The sequence below is a fragment of the Lynx rufus genome, unplaced genomic scaffold, assembly GCF_022079265.1.
Source record: "Lynx rufus isolate CCGP_SWC_20201006 ecotype Redwood Valley unplaced genomic scaffold, mLynRuf1.p SCAF_36, whole genome shotgun sequence".
Classification (NCBI taxonomy): Eukaryota; Metazoa; Chordata; class Mammalia; order Carnivora; family Felidae; genus Lynx; species Lynx rufus.
Window position 1 is genome coordinate 2,534,950 of NW_025814852.1, and position 15,530 is coordinate 2,550,479.

Genomic DNA, 15,530 nt, shown 5'->3' on the forward strand with positions numbered 1-15,530 from the left:
CTGCCCCAGGTCTGGGTCTACCTGTGTGCCACGTTCAGAGAAAACCGGGTTGGCCCTTCTGGGGCCCAGGGACCTGCCATTTCTCAGGTGTGCACCCGAGGAGCTTCAGGAAGGTGGGCTTCCTGGAGGAAGGCTTCTTCACACTGAGACGCAGCCCTGAACCACTCCCCTCCCCGATCCCTCTGTGTCTTACCTCCTCCCAGAAGATGGGGTTGGTCTCATAGCCACCCACAGACAAGGCATCTCCTTGGAGGCGGAGGTAGACAGAGGCATCGTGGTCGCGGACATTCGGCATGTTCTGGAAGGCAGAGCAGAGAGGCCTCAGGGTCAGCCAGGGCTGGGCCGTGGGTCCAGTACCTCCACCAGGGGGCACAGGCCCACGGTGGACTATGGTGCCTCCTTTTTGTAGGAGGGCAGAGTGGACCCGGGGTCTCAGGCTACACTGTGGACAAACCACCCCCGCTCAAGTCTCCCCTTCCCCAAACCCCATAAAACAGCAGCCGTAGGGAGAGCGAGGCGAGAGGGATGAGGTGTAGCCCACAACGCTAGGAGAGCCGCGGGGGGACAAGCGCATGGGGGGGGACAAGCGCACGCAGGAGAAAGGAACCAACGCTGGAGGGTGTGGAGCGGAGGCCATGCCCCAGCTCGGGTTTGGGGCGGGGAGACTGCACAAGTCGAGCCAGTGCCACCCTCCATCCCCTCCAATCCGTAGAGACCCAGCTTGTGGCAACCCAGCTCCCTCTGCAGGGGCCGACGGGCAGAGTGCATTGTGTGTGTGCACACACGTGTGAATGTGAGAATGTGTGCATGCGTGTGCACATGTGTGAGTGGGAGACAAAGAGAATGTGTGTGAACGGGAAGACAGGCCAGGGTCTCTTCAAAGCAGTGGGCCCAGATCCCCTCCGTCCTCCCCAGCTAAGGCCCAGCCTGGGGACAGCCCCACGGGCTGGAGAAGTGAGTCTCCAGGTTCGGGGTGGTGAGGAGTGGGCTCTTGTTCCCCCTAGACAGCAGCCCGGGGACCCTACTGTGGAGACACGCAGTGGCCCGTGGAAGGCTCCAGATGCTGACACCAGGGCCGCTCGCCAAAAAGGATGGCTCACCCTCACCCCCTGTGAGATGCCCTCCCTCTCCAAGCCTCCAGTCGGCCTGTGGACTTAAAAGCGAAACCGGGGACTTCGGAGCTGTGGCAAGACTGGGTCCGTGAAATAAGGTGCCATGGAAAAGGAACAATCCCAGATCAAGAAAGAGGTCTCGAAACAGGAGATGATCATCAAAATGAAAAATGCAACAGGCGGGTTGGATAAGACCATCTTCCATATAGGAAGCTAAACAAGATGAAGAAATGGAAATCGGGAAAGGAAAAAATAACGAAATCACAAGGTCAACCCTAAAGGTCCAACATCCACCTTATCGGGGGTTCCAGAAAGACAGAGGAAATGGAGTAGAGGAACATCAGAGCAATGAACCTGGACAACTTCTCAGACTGAAAGTCATGAATCTCCATATTAAAGGAGTCCTATCACGCCCCATGAATGGACAGGCCGGCACTGAGGCATGCTGGGGTGAAACATGGGAATAGCATCCTGGAGGCCGAAGGACCTGGAGTGGAGTCTCCAAAATTCCACAGACAATTTTATTTTATTTATTATTTTTAAAAAAATTTTTTTAACGTTTATTTATTTTTGAGACAGAGAGAGACAGAGCACGAACGGGGGAGGGGCAGAGAGAGAGGGAGACACAGAATCCGAAGCAGGCTCCGGGCTCCGAGCTGTCAGCACAGAGCCCGACGCGGGGCTCGAACTCACAAACTGTGAGATCACGACCTGAGCTGAAGTCTGGTGCTTAACCGACTGAGCCACCCAGGCGCCCTATCCACAGACAATTTTAGATGGAGAATTCTAGACCCCGTCAATCCCTCAATCAAGTGTCCGGAAAGAATAAGGATTATTTCAGACATGGATGAACACAAAAACATTTTACTTCCCATGTGCCCCTTCTCAGTAAGCAACCAGAGCGCATGCACGCCAAGGATCCAAACAGAAGAGGCGTGAAGACGGCCCCAGGGTCAGAGCTGAGCAGAGGCCAAGAGGCAGACAGCCCAGAAAAGAGCCACTCAGAAGAGCAGAAGGCTTCCTCCGGGGCAGGGAGAATGGGACATAGAGACCGTATGTGATTTCTCTGGTATGCACAAGTTGTGCAGAACATACTATTGAGAGCTAGTTGACAGACATGTTGAAATGTTGGGGGGGGGGGGGCGGAAATGTGACAGTTACGAACATACATGCAAATAACCTCAACAAAATACCAGCCAACTGAACCCAGCAGCATACAAGAGGAGTGTATGCCATGACCTAATGGGGGTTATCCCAGGAATGCAAGGTTGGCTTGATATCTGAAAATAAATCCTTGCGATACACCATAGCAACAGACTAAAGGATGAAAACCAATCATTTCAATAGATGCAGAAAAAGGATTTCCAACACCCTTCATGACAAAAACACTCAGCAATCTAGAAATAGGAGGGAACTTCCTGACAAAGGGTACCTAAGACACACCCACAGCTAAAACATACTTATTTTCAGCTCTTCCTTTAAGGTTAGCCTAATGATAGGATGTCTACCTCACCACTTCTACTCAGCATCATATCAGAGGTTCTAGCTGAGGCAGCAATTAGACAAGAAAAAATAATGAGAGGCATTAACATTGGAAGAAGGAGCAAAACTTTCTTGTTGCAGATGACGTGATCTTACATATAGAAACCCCTAAGGAACCCACTAAAAAACTGTTACAACTAACAAAATAGTTCAATAAGGTGGCAAGATACAAGATCAATGTGTAACAGACAAAAATTATTGTATTTCTTCACTTCACTAATGATGAGCAAAAAAAAAAAAATGAATTAAGAAAATAATTCCACCTACGTCATCAGAAAGAATTTTAAAATACCCACAAATTCAACAAAAGTGCAAAACTTGTACTCTGAAAACTCAGCAATATTTTTGAAAGAAATTAAAGAAGGCCTGAACGAGTGGAAAGACATCCCATGATTACAAAATGAAGACTTGATATTGCTAAGATGATGTGCTCTCCAAACGGATCCAGATTCAACACGATCGCCGTTAAAATCGCAGCGGGCTTCTTGGCAGAAATCGACAAACTGATCCTAAAATTCACATGGAAACGCAAGGGACCCAGAATAGCTAAAACCATCTTGAAAAAGAAGGACCAAGCTGGGAGACTCACGCTTCCTGATTTCAAAACTCACTACAAAACCATTGTAATCAAGACACTAACACAAGGATACGCATATAAATCACTGGAATGGGGTTGAGAGTCCGGAAATAAACCCGCATGTTTATGGTCACTGCTTTTCCACAAGGATGCCAAGGCCAGGCGAGGGGGAAGCCACGGTCGTCAACACATGGTGCCCGTGCAGCTGGACAGCCACACGCAGAGAAGGAGGCTGGGCCCCTACCTCACACCATACACGAACCATAGTCAAAGTGGGTCCCAGACCTAAGAGTAAGAGCTAAACTATACGATTCTTAGAAGAAAACATGGGAGTAAGTCTTTGTGGCCTTGGGTTAGGAAATGCCTTCTGAAATATGACCCCAGAAGCACAAGCAACAAAAGAAACAATCCGTAAGTTGGATTTCACCAAAATCAAGACGTTTTGTGCTGCCAACAACTCCATCAAGAAAGGGAAAAGACAACCCACAGAATGGGAGGAAGTATCTGGAAGGCATAAATCTGATAAAAGACTTGTACCCAGCATATAACAGGAACTCTTATAACTCAATACAAAGACCAGTAACCCAATTTAAATGAGCAAGGTGTCTGAATAGACATTTCTCCAAAGAAGATGCACGAATGGCCAGTAAGCACATGGGAAGACGCTCGCCATCATTAGCCAGTAGGGAAATGCAGCTCCAAACCCCAGTGAGATCCCACCTCACACCCACTAGGATGGCTGGGATCAAAGAGAGAGAATCACCAGTGGTGGCGAGGACTTGGAGAAGTCACAACCCTCACCCACTGTGCGTGGGAACGTAAAACAGTGCATGTGCTTTGAAAACAATCTGACGGTTCCTCAAACAGTTAAACATAGAGTTACTATGTGACTCAGCAATTCCACTCCATGATATCTACTCAAGAGAAATGAACACATATGTCAACACAAAAACATGTTCATGAATGTTCATAGCAGCATTATTCATAACAGCCAAAAAGTGGAAACAACTCAAATGTCCATCAACAGATGACTGGACAAATAAAAGGTGGTCTAGGATAGAATATTAGTTAGCCATTGAAAGGAATGAAATTCTGATACATGCACCACATGGATGAACTTTGAAAATGTCATACTGAGTGAAAGAAGTCAGACGCAAAAGGTCGCATATGGTATGATTTCATTTTATTAAATGTCCAGAATAGGAAAATCCATAGAGATAGAAATCAGATTAGTGATTATCTAAGACTGAGGGTTGGGTGGGAAATGGGGAGTGACTGAAAATGGGTATGGGGTTTGGGGGGATGAAGGTAATGTTGATAGACAGATAGATAGATAGAATTAGTGACAGTTACATAGAAAACTGAGCAACTGGAAAACAATAACTCCAGGAAACACAAAAGTCAGACACTATTTTGCTCAGGAGTTAACAATATTTACATTGTCATTATATTGTAAACACTGCCTACTGATTTCACCAAAAACAAACCAAAATCACTTTAGAAACTGACCAAGAGTCAGGAGACACCACGTCCCCTGCTGCCCTTTGGCTCTGGAGGAGCTGCCTTCCCTCATGGACCACTTACCCTGGAGACGGGCACATGATGTGGGACTCCTCTGCCCCGTCTCCACGCAGAGACCGAAAGGGATAACCTGGTGGATGCCCCTCCCTCCCACTCCAGTCTCCTAGTTAGCTGGAGAACTAGGAGGACTATTGTCGAAGACAACAGTCGAAGGACTGTTGTCAAGAACGTGTAAGAAGTTCTCCGTAACGGAGCACTTCGGAAACAGTAATCATCATATCATTACTTCCATTGTCACTACCACTCTACAAGCGAAACAGAAACTCTGGAGCTCCATAGAGCAGGACAGTGGGGACACCTGGTGGCCAGGGAAGTCCCAGACTTTTGCTCCAGCAGGATCAGCGTCCCCAGCTCCTGGCCCCAGCACACTGAGCTGCCTTGAGTGCCCAGCACATGCTCAGTTCAGCCCCGAGGCGTCCTCTGGGCACTCTCACTGCCATCTCCACGCAGAAGCCCCCCCCCCCCCCCGCCCACAGGTATGACCCTGTCCCACTGATGTCCCTGCCTCCGGACCTCAGCCCACTCCCTTGCATTATTTCTCCTGCCCCCCATCCATCCAAAACCTGTTGGCCACTTCCTCTGGGAAGCCTTCCGGATCGTTCCAGCTTTCCCTAATCTCTTCCTCTGAAGCACCAGCTGGCCAGACCCCTCTGTGCCCCCTTGGTCCTGGTCATCGTCATCCTCACCACCGGCTACAGGCCAAGCACCGTGTTTGGCCCTTCACCTCACGCAGCCCTGTGCAGTCCATATGGTTATCGCTCGTTTTGCAGAAAAGGAAACTGAGGCCCACCCAGCACTATGACTTTCCTGGCTGCGTTATTGGGGGCTGAAGTGCAGCCCCCGAGCCTGGGCTTTCCCATCGCTCTGTGCCCGGGCAGAATAGCTTCTGCAGAAGCAGGCAGAGGTTGGTGGGAAAGCCAGACCAGCAGAGAGCACTAGGCACTCTGTTTGTCAGCCACAGACACCAGGCCCAGAGAGGGAAGGCGCCAGGTCACAGAGGAGCTGGGGGCACTGCTTGGCCTGGACTCAGGCCTGGGTCAGACCCTCAGGGGTGCCCAGGGTAGCACAGCCCTGTGGCCACCCAAGGAGAGTGATCCCTCCCCGGGACACAGCCCCTGTCCTGCCCACAGGCTGTCCCCAGCTTTCCCCAGCTGTGGTCTGAGCCCACGGTGGCCTGAGGGCGACCCCTGGCGGCCACCCGGGGAGTCCTCCCCACAGAATCAGGGAGCACGTGGCACAGAGCAGCCCTTTGGAGGCCTCGGCGGGATCACATTAAACTCGTCCACAAACAGGGGCAGGGGCAGGAGTGGTGGGGAGGCCACCTAGCAGCCAACCACTGACGAGGGAAGCCAGGCTCTTCCAGGGCAGGGAGGAGGCTCCCAAGACCCTCTTGGCGGGGTCCCACCTCCCACTCTCCCACCACCACCGTCAGGCCCCTCTCTGAACTGCCCGTGGGTCCCGCACCGCCCTCCTCCTGCCCTCTTCCTGCACTCCCTCCCTGGGCTGGGAGTCCGGGAAGAAGCCCTGTGCCGGCCTCCTCAGAGCCCTGCCCCACCACTGCCATTGCGCCCCCATCAGTCTGCTCCGGATTTGCTCCTTTGCCTGTCTGTACCTCCCCTCAGCTTCACCCAGACAAGAACTGGGTCCTTCTCTCCGTCACGTCACAGCCCTGGTTTCTAGGATAGGGCCTGAGACGCAGCGATGTTTGCAGGGTGTGAGCAGGGTGAAGGAGGGAGGGTTACATGGAATGGTAGGTAAATGGGGGTGGGGGGGGTGCTGGGGTGGAGGGAGGGAGAGAGGGGCCTAGGGAGGGGGGTGGGGTGGAGGGGTAGAAGGACAAGGGCTGGAGGGTGGTCGGCCTGAGGGCTGGAGGGCTGGAGGGAGGGGTGGAGGGAGGGGTGAAGGGGTGGAGGGAGGGAGAGGCGAAAGAGGGGGGAGGGATGAAGGGGTAGAAGGACGGAGGGCTGGAGGGGTGGAGGGGTCTCCCTGGGGAGGACCTGAGGGTGGGGAATCCTTGCCAGGACTGTCACCCGGGGCATATCTGGGGGACGCAGACACATGAGGGTCCCCCGAAGAGGTACCTGGGGCACAGAACATGCCGAAGCACTGACTGACTGCACCAGGCAGGACAACCTTGGGCGTCAGTGCGGAGCTGTGCCCCGAGGGTCAAGGGAGTCAGCACCAGCAGGGTCACACCCGTGTTACTTCATTTAACCGTCACCCCACCCCAAACACCCGGGGTTATGATGCCCATTTCACAGATGAGGTGGCTGAGGCTCAGGGTGGCGAGCCACCCGCCAAGTGCTAGGGCTCAGAGCCAGGTCCCCGCGCCTCCCACAGTCTATGTACCTGGATCCCCTCAATGCGCTCGGTGACGACGTAGGCATGGTGCATGGCCACCAGCGGGACCTTGACTCCGGCCATCCGGCCCACGGCGCTGGCCCACACTCCTGCGGGCAGAGCAGGGATAGGTCAGCGCTGCTGTGCCTGAGGGGCGGGGCGCCCGTGCAGGCACCTCTGTCCCGGGGCGATTCCTCTACGTCACACCCAGGCCCCTCCCCGCCCCCCCAGAGAAAGGCCCGGCTGAGGGAGCAGCCAGCGTGGCCACCCGAGAGCCAGGGGACAGTCCTGCTCACCTGCACAATTGACCACGCAGGGCGTCTGGATGGAGCCGTGCTCTGTCTCCACGGCTGCGACCCGCCGCACCCCGAAGTCGTCGGTCCGCACACGGATGCCGGTCACGGGGCAGTTCTCGATGACCTGGGAGCGAGAGGGGCTGCTTCCAGAGCCATGCAGGGCTCCCCGAGGGTGCTGATCACCCCTGACGTCCCCCCGCCTCGCCTGGATGGGACCTGGGGCACCGTCGGGGAAGTGGGGAGACCATGGCGCTGGAAACTAGCCCCAGGAGCTCCTTGACTTGGGGAACTTGATCCCAGACCCGGGGCTCTTTCTCACAAAGTGGCTTTTAAAAAGCAAGGCTCGAGTCGCTAACGGGTGTCTGTGGTCTAGTCCTTCGGTAAAAAGGTCACCGATCAGTGTGGCTTGCTTCCACGTTGTATACAAGTGTCTCTTCCTAAACACGTATTTGGGGTCAAACTAAAATCTCAACATTTTTCCCCTCTTGGTGATTTTCATTTCTTCTCTTTTGCTTTTCTGTCCTTTCCAATAAGTTCTACAACTCTGTGTTTATCTCGGATAAAAGACGAGAAACACAAGAAGAGATCTGGAGAGGACTCCCTTGTCTAGCACGGCCAGAGCCTTGGGGAAGGAAGGAGGGCTGACATCCCCCGAGGCACGGCCCACCTTTGCAGGAGCAGATCAAAAGGCTCAGAGAGGCCGTCCCCCGGCCCAGGGTCACACAGCAGAGAGAATGGCACCTGTTTCCTTTCCTTGGGCTCTTGGGGTTCCTGGGGCCAGGAGCGGGGGGCACAGGGCCAGGCGGCCTTTGGTACCTGGGCTCCCCGGGCAGCAGCAGCCCTGGTGAGGGCGGTACACGTGCCGGCCGGGTCCATCGTACCGTCGTGCGGCACATACAGGGTCCCGTACAGGTCGTCCACGTTCATCAGCGGGTACAGTGCCTTCGTCTCGGCCGGGCTCAGCACGTGGGACTCCACGCCATACGCCTTGCCCAACTAGAGGGACCCAAAGGCAAGTAAGTCAGCCCTCGGGGAGCAGATATCCTCTGGCCGCTCTCCTCCCCGTCTGGGCCTCCGGGCCTCCGAGCTGCAGCTCCAACCTTGCCTCCTCCAGGAAGTTCCCCTGGGGACATGGGGTGACAATGGCTGATGTGGTTGACACCCCTAACGGGCTCAGACCAGTCTCTGGTGAGGAAGGGGCTTCTTACAGAAACAAACATTTTGGGCTTGAGGACCAGACTCCCCAGTCGGACCAGCTCCCAGGAGGCCAACCCGATCCTGGGTCCCAGGCCCCCGGCTTAGCAGGACTGGCCACACCGGCACATTTGATTGGCCCACGGGCAGCCAATCAAGTGTCCCCAGGTATCACAAGGGGACACGCCCCACCCAACTAGAAAGAAGCTGAGCCAATCGGATTCTCTGTCTCAGAATGAAAGTGGCTGAGGCTTCAGGGAGCTGCTGGGAACTTGGGCTGGAAGGCTGGGGCCGGGGCTTTCTTTGGAGGCCTCGGTCCCAGCTGACGAGCGAGCCCAGGGGCAGGGTGAGGCCGAATGGGGCCAGCGCCTCTGCCCAGGAACCCACACCTGCCCTGGTGAAGCCAGCTGCCCCTGCCTGCAGCCTGGGGTCCCAGGGGACTCAGCATCCCTGTGACAACGAGCCCCTGCTGGCCACACTGCTCACTGCGCCCTGAGCGGGCATTCAGTCGGTGCTCTATAAGGGGACCGATGGCTGGAGAAGCCGGCCTCACCCATGTCCCCACCTCAATACAAGGCTCTTCGGCAGCGTAAAGCTTTCTCCTTGTCGGGGACGCCTCCTGGTGAATGCGACCTGCTACTGATCCTGCCTCCCCTGAGCACAGCCCGGTGACGGTAACAGCTCCACTGTGGGGCCTCCCCCGTGTCCGGGGCTCGGCGACCGTGCTCCACAACACGGTCCCATTTTGAAGGCGAGCGTGCCAAGGCTCGCCTGTCCCAGGCGGCCCGCCAGCAAGGGCTCCTTCCCTGAGCCGTGCCGTCCCGTCCCCGCCCTGCCGGTGCCAGGCCCGAGCTCCCACCCACCGACATGAGCCTTTTGTACTCATCCAGACGCTGCCGGTTGGATGCTATGAACAGGCCCCCATTCCGGATCCAGCCCGTGTGCAGCCCCGTCTCCTCCTCCAGGTCGTGGCTCACCACACGCCGGGTGTGGGCCAGAAGCTCCACCTCCACGTCGCTGGGCCGAAGCTGCCACAGCAGGCCTGGCCGGGAAGGGGCGGGCACCATCAGTTCCCGGCAAGGCGGTGGGGCACCCCTTCCTCCCTCCCGGCAGGCCCCGGGCTCCCAAGGAACAGGCGGCGGGCCTGGGTCTTCCTCTGAAGGCCATGGGGGATTGGAGAGGCAGAGGAGCAAGAAATCACAGCGCCGGGCGCCTGGGGGGCTCGGTCGGTTAAGCATCCGACTGGGGCTCAGGTCACCATCTCGTGGTTCGTGAGGCCGAGCCCCGCCTTGAGCCCCACGTCGGGCTCTGTGGTGACAGCGAGAGGCCTTCCTGGGATTCTCTCTCTTTCTCTCCACCCCCACCCCACCACCACTGTGCACGCTCTCTCTCTCTCTCTCTCTCTCTCTCTAAGAATAAATAAAATTTAAAAACAAATCACAGGGTCCAAGATGATTTGCGGACCAGGCTCCTGGCCCCTGAGCACCTCAGAGTGTGGCACTATCGAAGGTCCTATTTACGAACACTTTCTGCGTGCCAAGCCCAGGGCTCAGCCTGTCACAGGCTGACAGAGCAGCCCCTGGGGTCAGCATGATTAGCTTACGGTGACATCAAATGGCACCAAAAGTTCCACTCTCGGGACAGCAGAGCAGGTGGCGATGGGGCCAGGACCCCGACCCAGGACCGACAAGCCCAGGTGCAGGCTGTCGAGCAGCAAAGCTGCTCCATTCAGAGCAGAGCGTGGGGCGTGGGTGGCCAGGGCTGAGGCCGGTCTCACAGCGACGGGACGGTGGGAAGGCAGAGGCAGCGGTGTGCAGGCCTGAGCGCGAGGCCCGGACTGCTTCCCAACTCCACGTCCAGTGACCTCACGCTGGCAGCATGACGTTAGCCAAGGTGGGGGTGTTTACCCCCCAGAAACTGGCAAACTTAACCCAGGACCCGGGGTTAAGGCAGAGGGTCGGCTGCGTGCATACCGTAGGCGCTTCATGCGTGCCCACTGGCTAGCTAGCAGGTTGAGACTCACGGACGCACCTGGTGCCCACGGAGGACACCGCTCTGCATCACCCCGATGGCTCCTCCCCCGTCTGTGCTCTAGACCCGCCGGAGGACCCCCCTCATCCACGGTGGCTCTGTCTGGGGAGGGGTTTCCGCTCTCGGGACAGACAGCTGTCTGGGCCCCAGCTCCGGTGACAGCCCCGCTCCCTCCTCCCCGCCTCTGCTCTTCAGAGACGTGGGGGGCCAGGAGGACCCCCCACCTTCGGGTGAACCCGCGTCTTCCGTGTCCCTCCTCCTCCAGCGCGGCTGCCTCGGGTTGCCAGCCCGGAATCAGCCCCTTCCAGCACCCCCTGCCCCGGCCCCTACCTGCCGTGTGCCAGGTGGTCCCGGAGGTCAGCCGCTCCCGCTCCAGCAGCACTGCCCCGCTCACGCCCAGCTTGGCCAGGTGGTACAGGGTCTGGCAGCCCAAGCTGCCCCCGCCGATGACCACCACATTGGCTGTGCTGGGCAGGGGCTGGCTTGGGCCCCGGGCCGCCGTCGAGGGGCCCTGGGGGTCCTTCAGGGTCCGCCGGTATGGCACACTCTTCTCGGCGGTGGGGCCGGCCTGGCCGGTCAGGGCGCGCAGCCCCAGGCCCCACGTCCGGCTCCGGCGAGGGCATGTGGCGGCCACACGCAGGGCTCTGCTCAGCGAGGCCATGGGGACTCCAGACTCAGCACCGCAGGGAGCTGGGGAGAGAGCCAGGGCTGGCTGGGGCGCGGAGGGGTGGGGGCGGCACCAGGTGATACCCGGGGGGACAGCCTCCCATGCCCTCCAGGCCCTCCTTCCTCCGCCTCCCCGGGGCCCCGAGTGCACCTGCAGCCCAGTGCTCAGGGACTGAGGGCCTGTGGGCATTGGAGAGCCCAGGGCGACCTTGGTGGGAGGCAGGAGGTCCCTGCCAGCCCAGGGGCGGGCTGCTGGAGTAGGTCATCGAGGGGACATGACTGCAGGTTGACCCACGAGCTGGACCCAGGCAGTCAGAGGCCCCTCACCCCCTCCCACATCCCGGGAATGTACATTCTGCCCCCCTTCCCACAATGGGAGCCGTTTTCAGGAACGAAGGCTCGAGGGAGCAAAGCGTCACTGGGACCCTCTGGACAGTTCAAGTGACTGGGCCCCGTAAGGCCGCTGCAGAAACTTAGATCTGGCAGGTGGGTGCAGAGACCCACTGTCTCCCGGCCCCGAGACGGGCCTCGTGGCGAGGCCCCTTGCTTGCTAACCCTGCCACCTGCCACCGACAGTGGCCTGCTTCTGTCCGTCTCTCCTCGCCCTCCGTGGACGGACACGGACAGTGAACCGGGCTGTGACAGAGCACCGGCCCTGGGCTGGGGGATGGGGGGTGTCAGGGGCACAGGGGAGGTGGGGAGCAGGGGGCCGATAGGAGACCTGGGGAAGTGGGGTCACCGGTGAGGGAGGGCAGGGAGCGGGGAGGGGACCTGAGCGCTGAGGACAAGCAGGAGCTCAGGTGTCGGGGGGATCCAGGACCCAGAGAGATGACCTCCGGAGGGGGAGAGGCAGGCTGCAGGGGGAGGGGGCTCAGGACACGGGGCAGAGTATCTTCCTGAGCACCGCACCCCGCGTCCCACAGGTCTGCAGGAAGAGCCCCCGGCACGGCGGTGTGGTGATGGGACAGGTTTGGCAGCGGGGGGGGGAGACCGAGGGAGGTGTCATTCCCAGAGGGCCTGGGGCAGGGGCCGCGGTGAAGGAGTCACCTGGGCACACAGACGGGAGCGTGGGGGTGGGGGGAGGGGAAGCCCCCTCCCTGCCCCTCTGCCTCCTCCTCGGTGTCCCCCAGGGGCCTTCAGGGCTCACCTCAAATCCCTCCTCCTTCAGGAAGCCCTCCCAACCAGAAAAGTCACACAATTACAAGAACACGACAGGAGGCCCCCCTCCTAAGGAGCAAAGGGGCCAAGAGGTGTCTCCCTGGGGATGTATCCTGCCCACCACGGGGAGGACAGGACCGCTGGGAGGGGCCTCCCGGGCCCCCTTCTGGGGTCAGTAGGACAAGCAAGAGGGATTTAGTCGTGAACGTGAGGTGCACGAGTGCCACCTACAGTCATAGTCATGACTGATATTTATGACCTGGTTAACTGAATTTAAAAAGTCGACCTCTGGGGCGCCTGGGTGGCTCAGTCGGTTGAGCGTCCGGCTTCAACTCAGGTCATGATCTCGTGGTTTGCGTGTTAGAGCCCCGTGTCGGGCTCTGTGCTGACAGCTCGGAGCCTGGAGCCTGCTTTGGATTCTGTGTCTCCCTCTCTCTCTGCCCCTCCCCCAGTCGCACTCTGTCTCTCTCTCTCTGTCTCTCAATAATAAATAAACATTAAAATTTAAAAATAAATAAATAACAAGTAAATAAAATAAAAAGTAGACCTGTCTCCAAGAGTGTGCCAGGTGCCAAACTTCCTCCTTCAGCAACCGAGAAATGCTCTCAGGTCAGTATGACCCCTGTCCCCATTTTACAGGGGAGGAGAGCAAGGTGCTGGAAGGCTAAGGTGGCCAAGGTCACAGGGCGGCCGAGTGGCCGAGCACAGCCCAGGCCTGCAGGCTCTCCCGGGACCTGGTCTGCGGGAGGGGAGCCTCGCCGCCACACCTGTTCCACCTCAACAGTGGGGACGCGGGTGAGGGGCCCAGCTCTCCGGCTGCTCAGGGCTGCCCGGGCGCCCCACCCCCCCCCCCCCAGCGGGGTGGGGGCGACAAGGCACCTCAGTCCCTCTGCCCCCCAGTCTAAAGGCCCACCTGCCTCCTGCCCACAGAGGGGCTCCCCGGCCACGTATCTGAACTTACCTTCTGTCTCCAAAGTGCCCTAATCTTCCAGGAACCCCCAACAGTGGCGCCCTGCCAGTGGAAAGTCGGCGTCACGTGGCTGTGGGGCACGTTCAAGGCTGGGCATCCGCCCCCGCGCCCGCCCGCGCTGCCCCTTCCCCGCTCCCGTCCTGCCAGCTCGAGTGCCTCCCGCCCCGGGGGCCGCCACGTGCCCCCTCCCCACCCTCCGGTGACCCGCGGGGACTCCCGGGGGGCGGGGGCGGGGCCTGGGGCTCTCCCAGTGCCGCGGGGCCGCCGGTGCTCCCCCCACCCGAAGCAGCTGCTTCGACGTGAACTCGCTCTCCGGCCCCGCTGACCCTCTCCCGCCCGGTCAGCAGCGTGGCCCGTGTGTTCCCCGGGGTGAGGGCGCGGCGCAGCCCAGGGCGCGGGGGCATTAGGACGGGGTGGGGACTTGAGCGACAACGTCACCTGAGCTGTGAAGCCGGAGCCAGAGGAGCGCTCCTCAGGGGCTGTGGGGTGAAGGAGGTGGACGGAGCCTCCGCCTGGTGGAGGAGGGCTCGCGCCCTCGCAGCCCGAAGGTTCCTGCAGCCAGAGGCCGAGAGAAGTCTTGATCTGTCCCAACCCCGCCCGCCCAGGGGAGGGCCCGGGCCCTGCCCCTCCCGGGGTGGGCGGTGCCTCCAGCCGGCCACTGCTCCGCTTGGCGCCCCCTGCCAGTGCCTGGCCCAGGGGCTGCAGGGTGCCGTCCCTTCCTTCCTCCTCAGCAGCAGCCCAGCCGGAACCGGGCTGCCCGCCCCCCGGCCCGCCCCCGGCCCGCCCCTGTCGCCGCCCCCCACCCCGCCGGGAGGGACCGCCCACCGCCTCTGGCTTCTTGGCCGCCGGGGCCGCCAAGCATGTGGGCCGCAGAGCAGTGCTGTGCACCCCGAGGCCCCATTAACCCTGGGTGTTGGGGCGGGTGACCTCACCTCCTCATCGCTAAAACAGGGGTTACGGGTATGCTCCGGTGCCCCCGTGCACCCCTGCCTGCCCGTGCCTGTCTGTGCTCTCCAATGCCCCCAAATGAGCTTAGCACAGGTGAGGTGGGCAAAAAGTGCTGGGTAAGCAACAGGGTTGTGCCAGGCCCCGTGGCTCGTGAGGGCCCCTGGGGAGGGGATCCAGGGCCTTCGCAAGCACCTGCCTGTCCAGCTCCGGCTTGCTTGCTCCCGGGGGAGGGGTGCCCACCGCCTTCAGGGGCAAGCCAGAAAGGCTGGCTGTCTGCACCCTGCCCTCCAGAACTCCTGGATCCCTCCGTCGCTTTCTGAGATGTCCCTGAGCCTCCGGCTTGCCAGCTGCACAGTGCCCAGCTCCCCTGGGCAGGAATGCCTGCCTCCATGTGACTGCTGGGGACCTTGGGACCCACAGAGGGGCGTCAGCCTGCCTTGGGCCACACAGAAGCCTTCGGTCTGACTCTGGACCTAGGCCGTTCAGTGTCTGCCCAGAGGAGAGACCACTCACTCCCCTGCTCGCCCCTCTCCCCCCCCCCCGCCCCCCACCAAGGAAGGTCGCCCCTCCCCCCCCCGCCCCCCACCAAGGAAGGTCGCCCCACAGGTGCAAGGCTTCACTGGATGGTGCTCGGGCCAAGGGCAGGGGGCCCAGCCTGCTCACTCAGCACACGGTGGGCCAGGCCAGCAGCCTGGGGCCAGGCTGCATCACTCAGTGAGGCGAAGGACAGGTCAGACAGAGTGAAGACGGAGCGCGGCCACAGCGTCCTCAGAGCACTAGACATGAGGTGCACCGGGGACACAGCGGTTGCTGTGGCCCCAGGGCAGCGGCCGAGGCAGCCCGGGCCTCTCCTGGCCCTGCACTCAGAGACAAGCGGCGGTTGCAAAATTGTCCCAAGCCAAGCGAGCAGCAGAGTTGCCCTGGACTTTGGACGAGGGGTGGTGGCTGGCGGGCCAGGCCTGGCTGTGGGTCAGCGTTATAGGATAGGTGATTGATCAGGCCCGGCTCGGGTCCGGGACAGGTGGATGGGCCACCTCGTCTCCCCAGGCTGCTGGAGGGCACAGCTCCAGAGGTGGGCAGGCTCCAGCCAGGGACGCTGAGGCAGGGCTGGTCTC

At 59.6% G+C, this 15,530-nt stretch overlaps 1 protein-coding gene across 1 annotated transcript in view; it reads right to left on the reverse strand.

Annotated features, from left to right (window-relative positions):
- The window catches only part of SARDH (sarcosine dehydrogenase), a 60,778-nt gene extending 46,621 nt beyond the window's left edge, over window positions 1–14,157 (reverse strand). Inside the window, exons 1-8 of the mRNA XM_047093882.1 lie at window positions 13,906–14,157; window positions 13,459–13,509; window positions 11,004–11,363; window positions 9,506–9,684; window positions 8,265–8,444; window positions 7,449–7,572; window positions 7,162–7,262; window positions 194–298 (exon numbers count right to left, since the gene is read on the reverse strand). Of these exons, the coding sequence (XP_046949838.1) occupies window positions 194–298; window positions 7,162–7,262; window positions 7,449–7,572; window positions 8,265–8,444; window positions 9,506–9,684; window positions 11,004–11,334 (1,020 nt within the window). The 5' untranslated portion in view covers window positions 11,335–11,363; window positions 13,459–13,509; window positions 13,906–14,157. The remainder of the gene's footprint in view (window positions 1–193; window positions 299–7,161; window positions 7,263–7,448; window positions 7,573–8,264; window positions 8,445–9,505; window positions 9,685–11,003; window positions 11,364–13,458; window positions 13,510–13,905) is intronic.
- Between the last annotated feature and the right edge of the window lie 1,373 nt (window positions 14,158–15,530).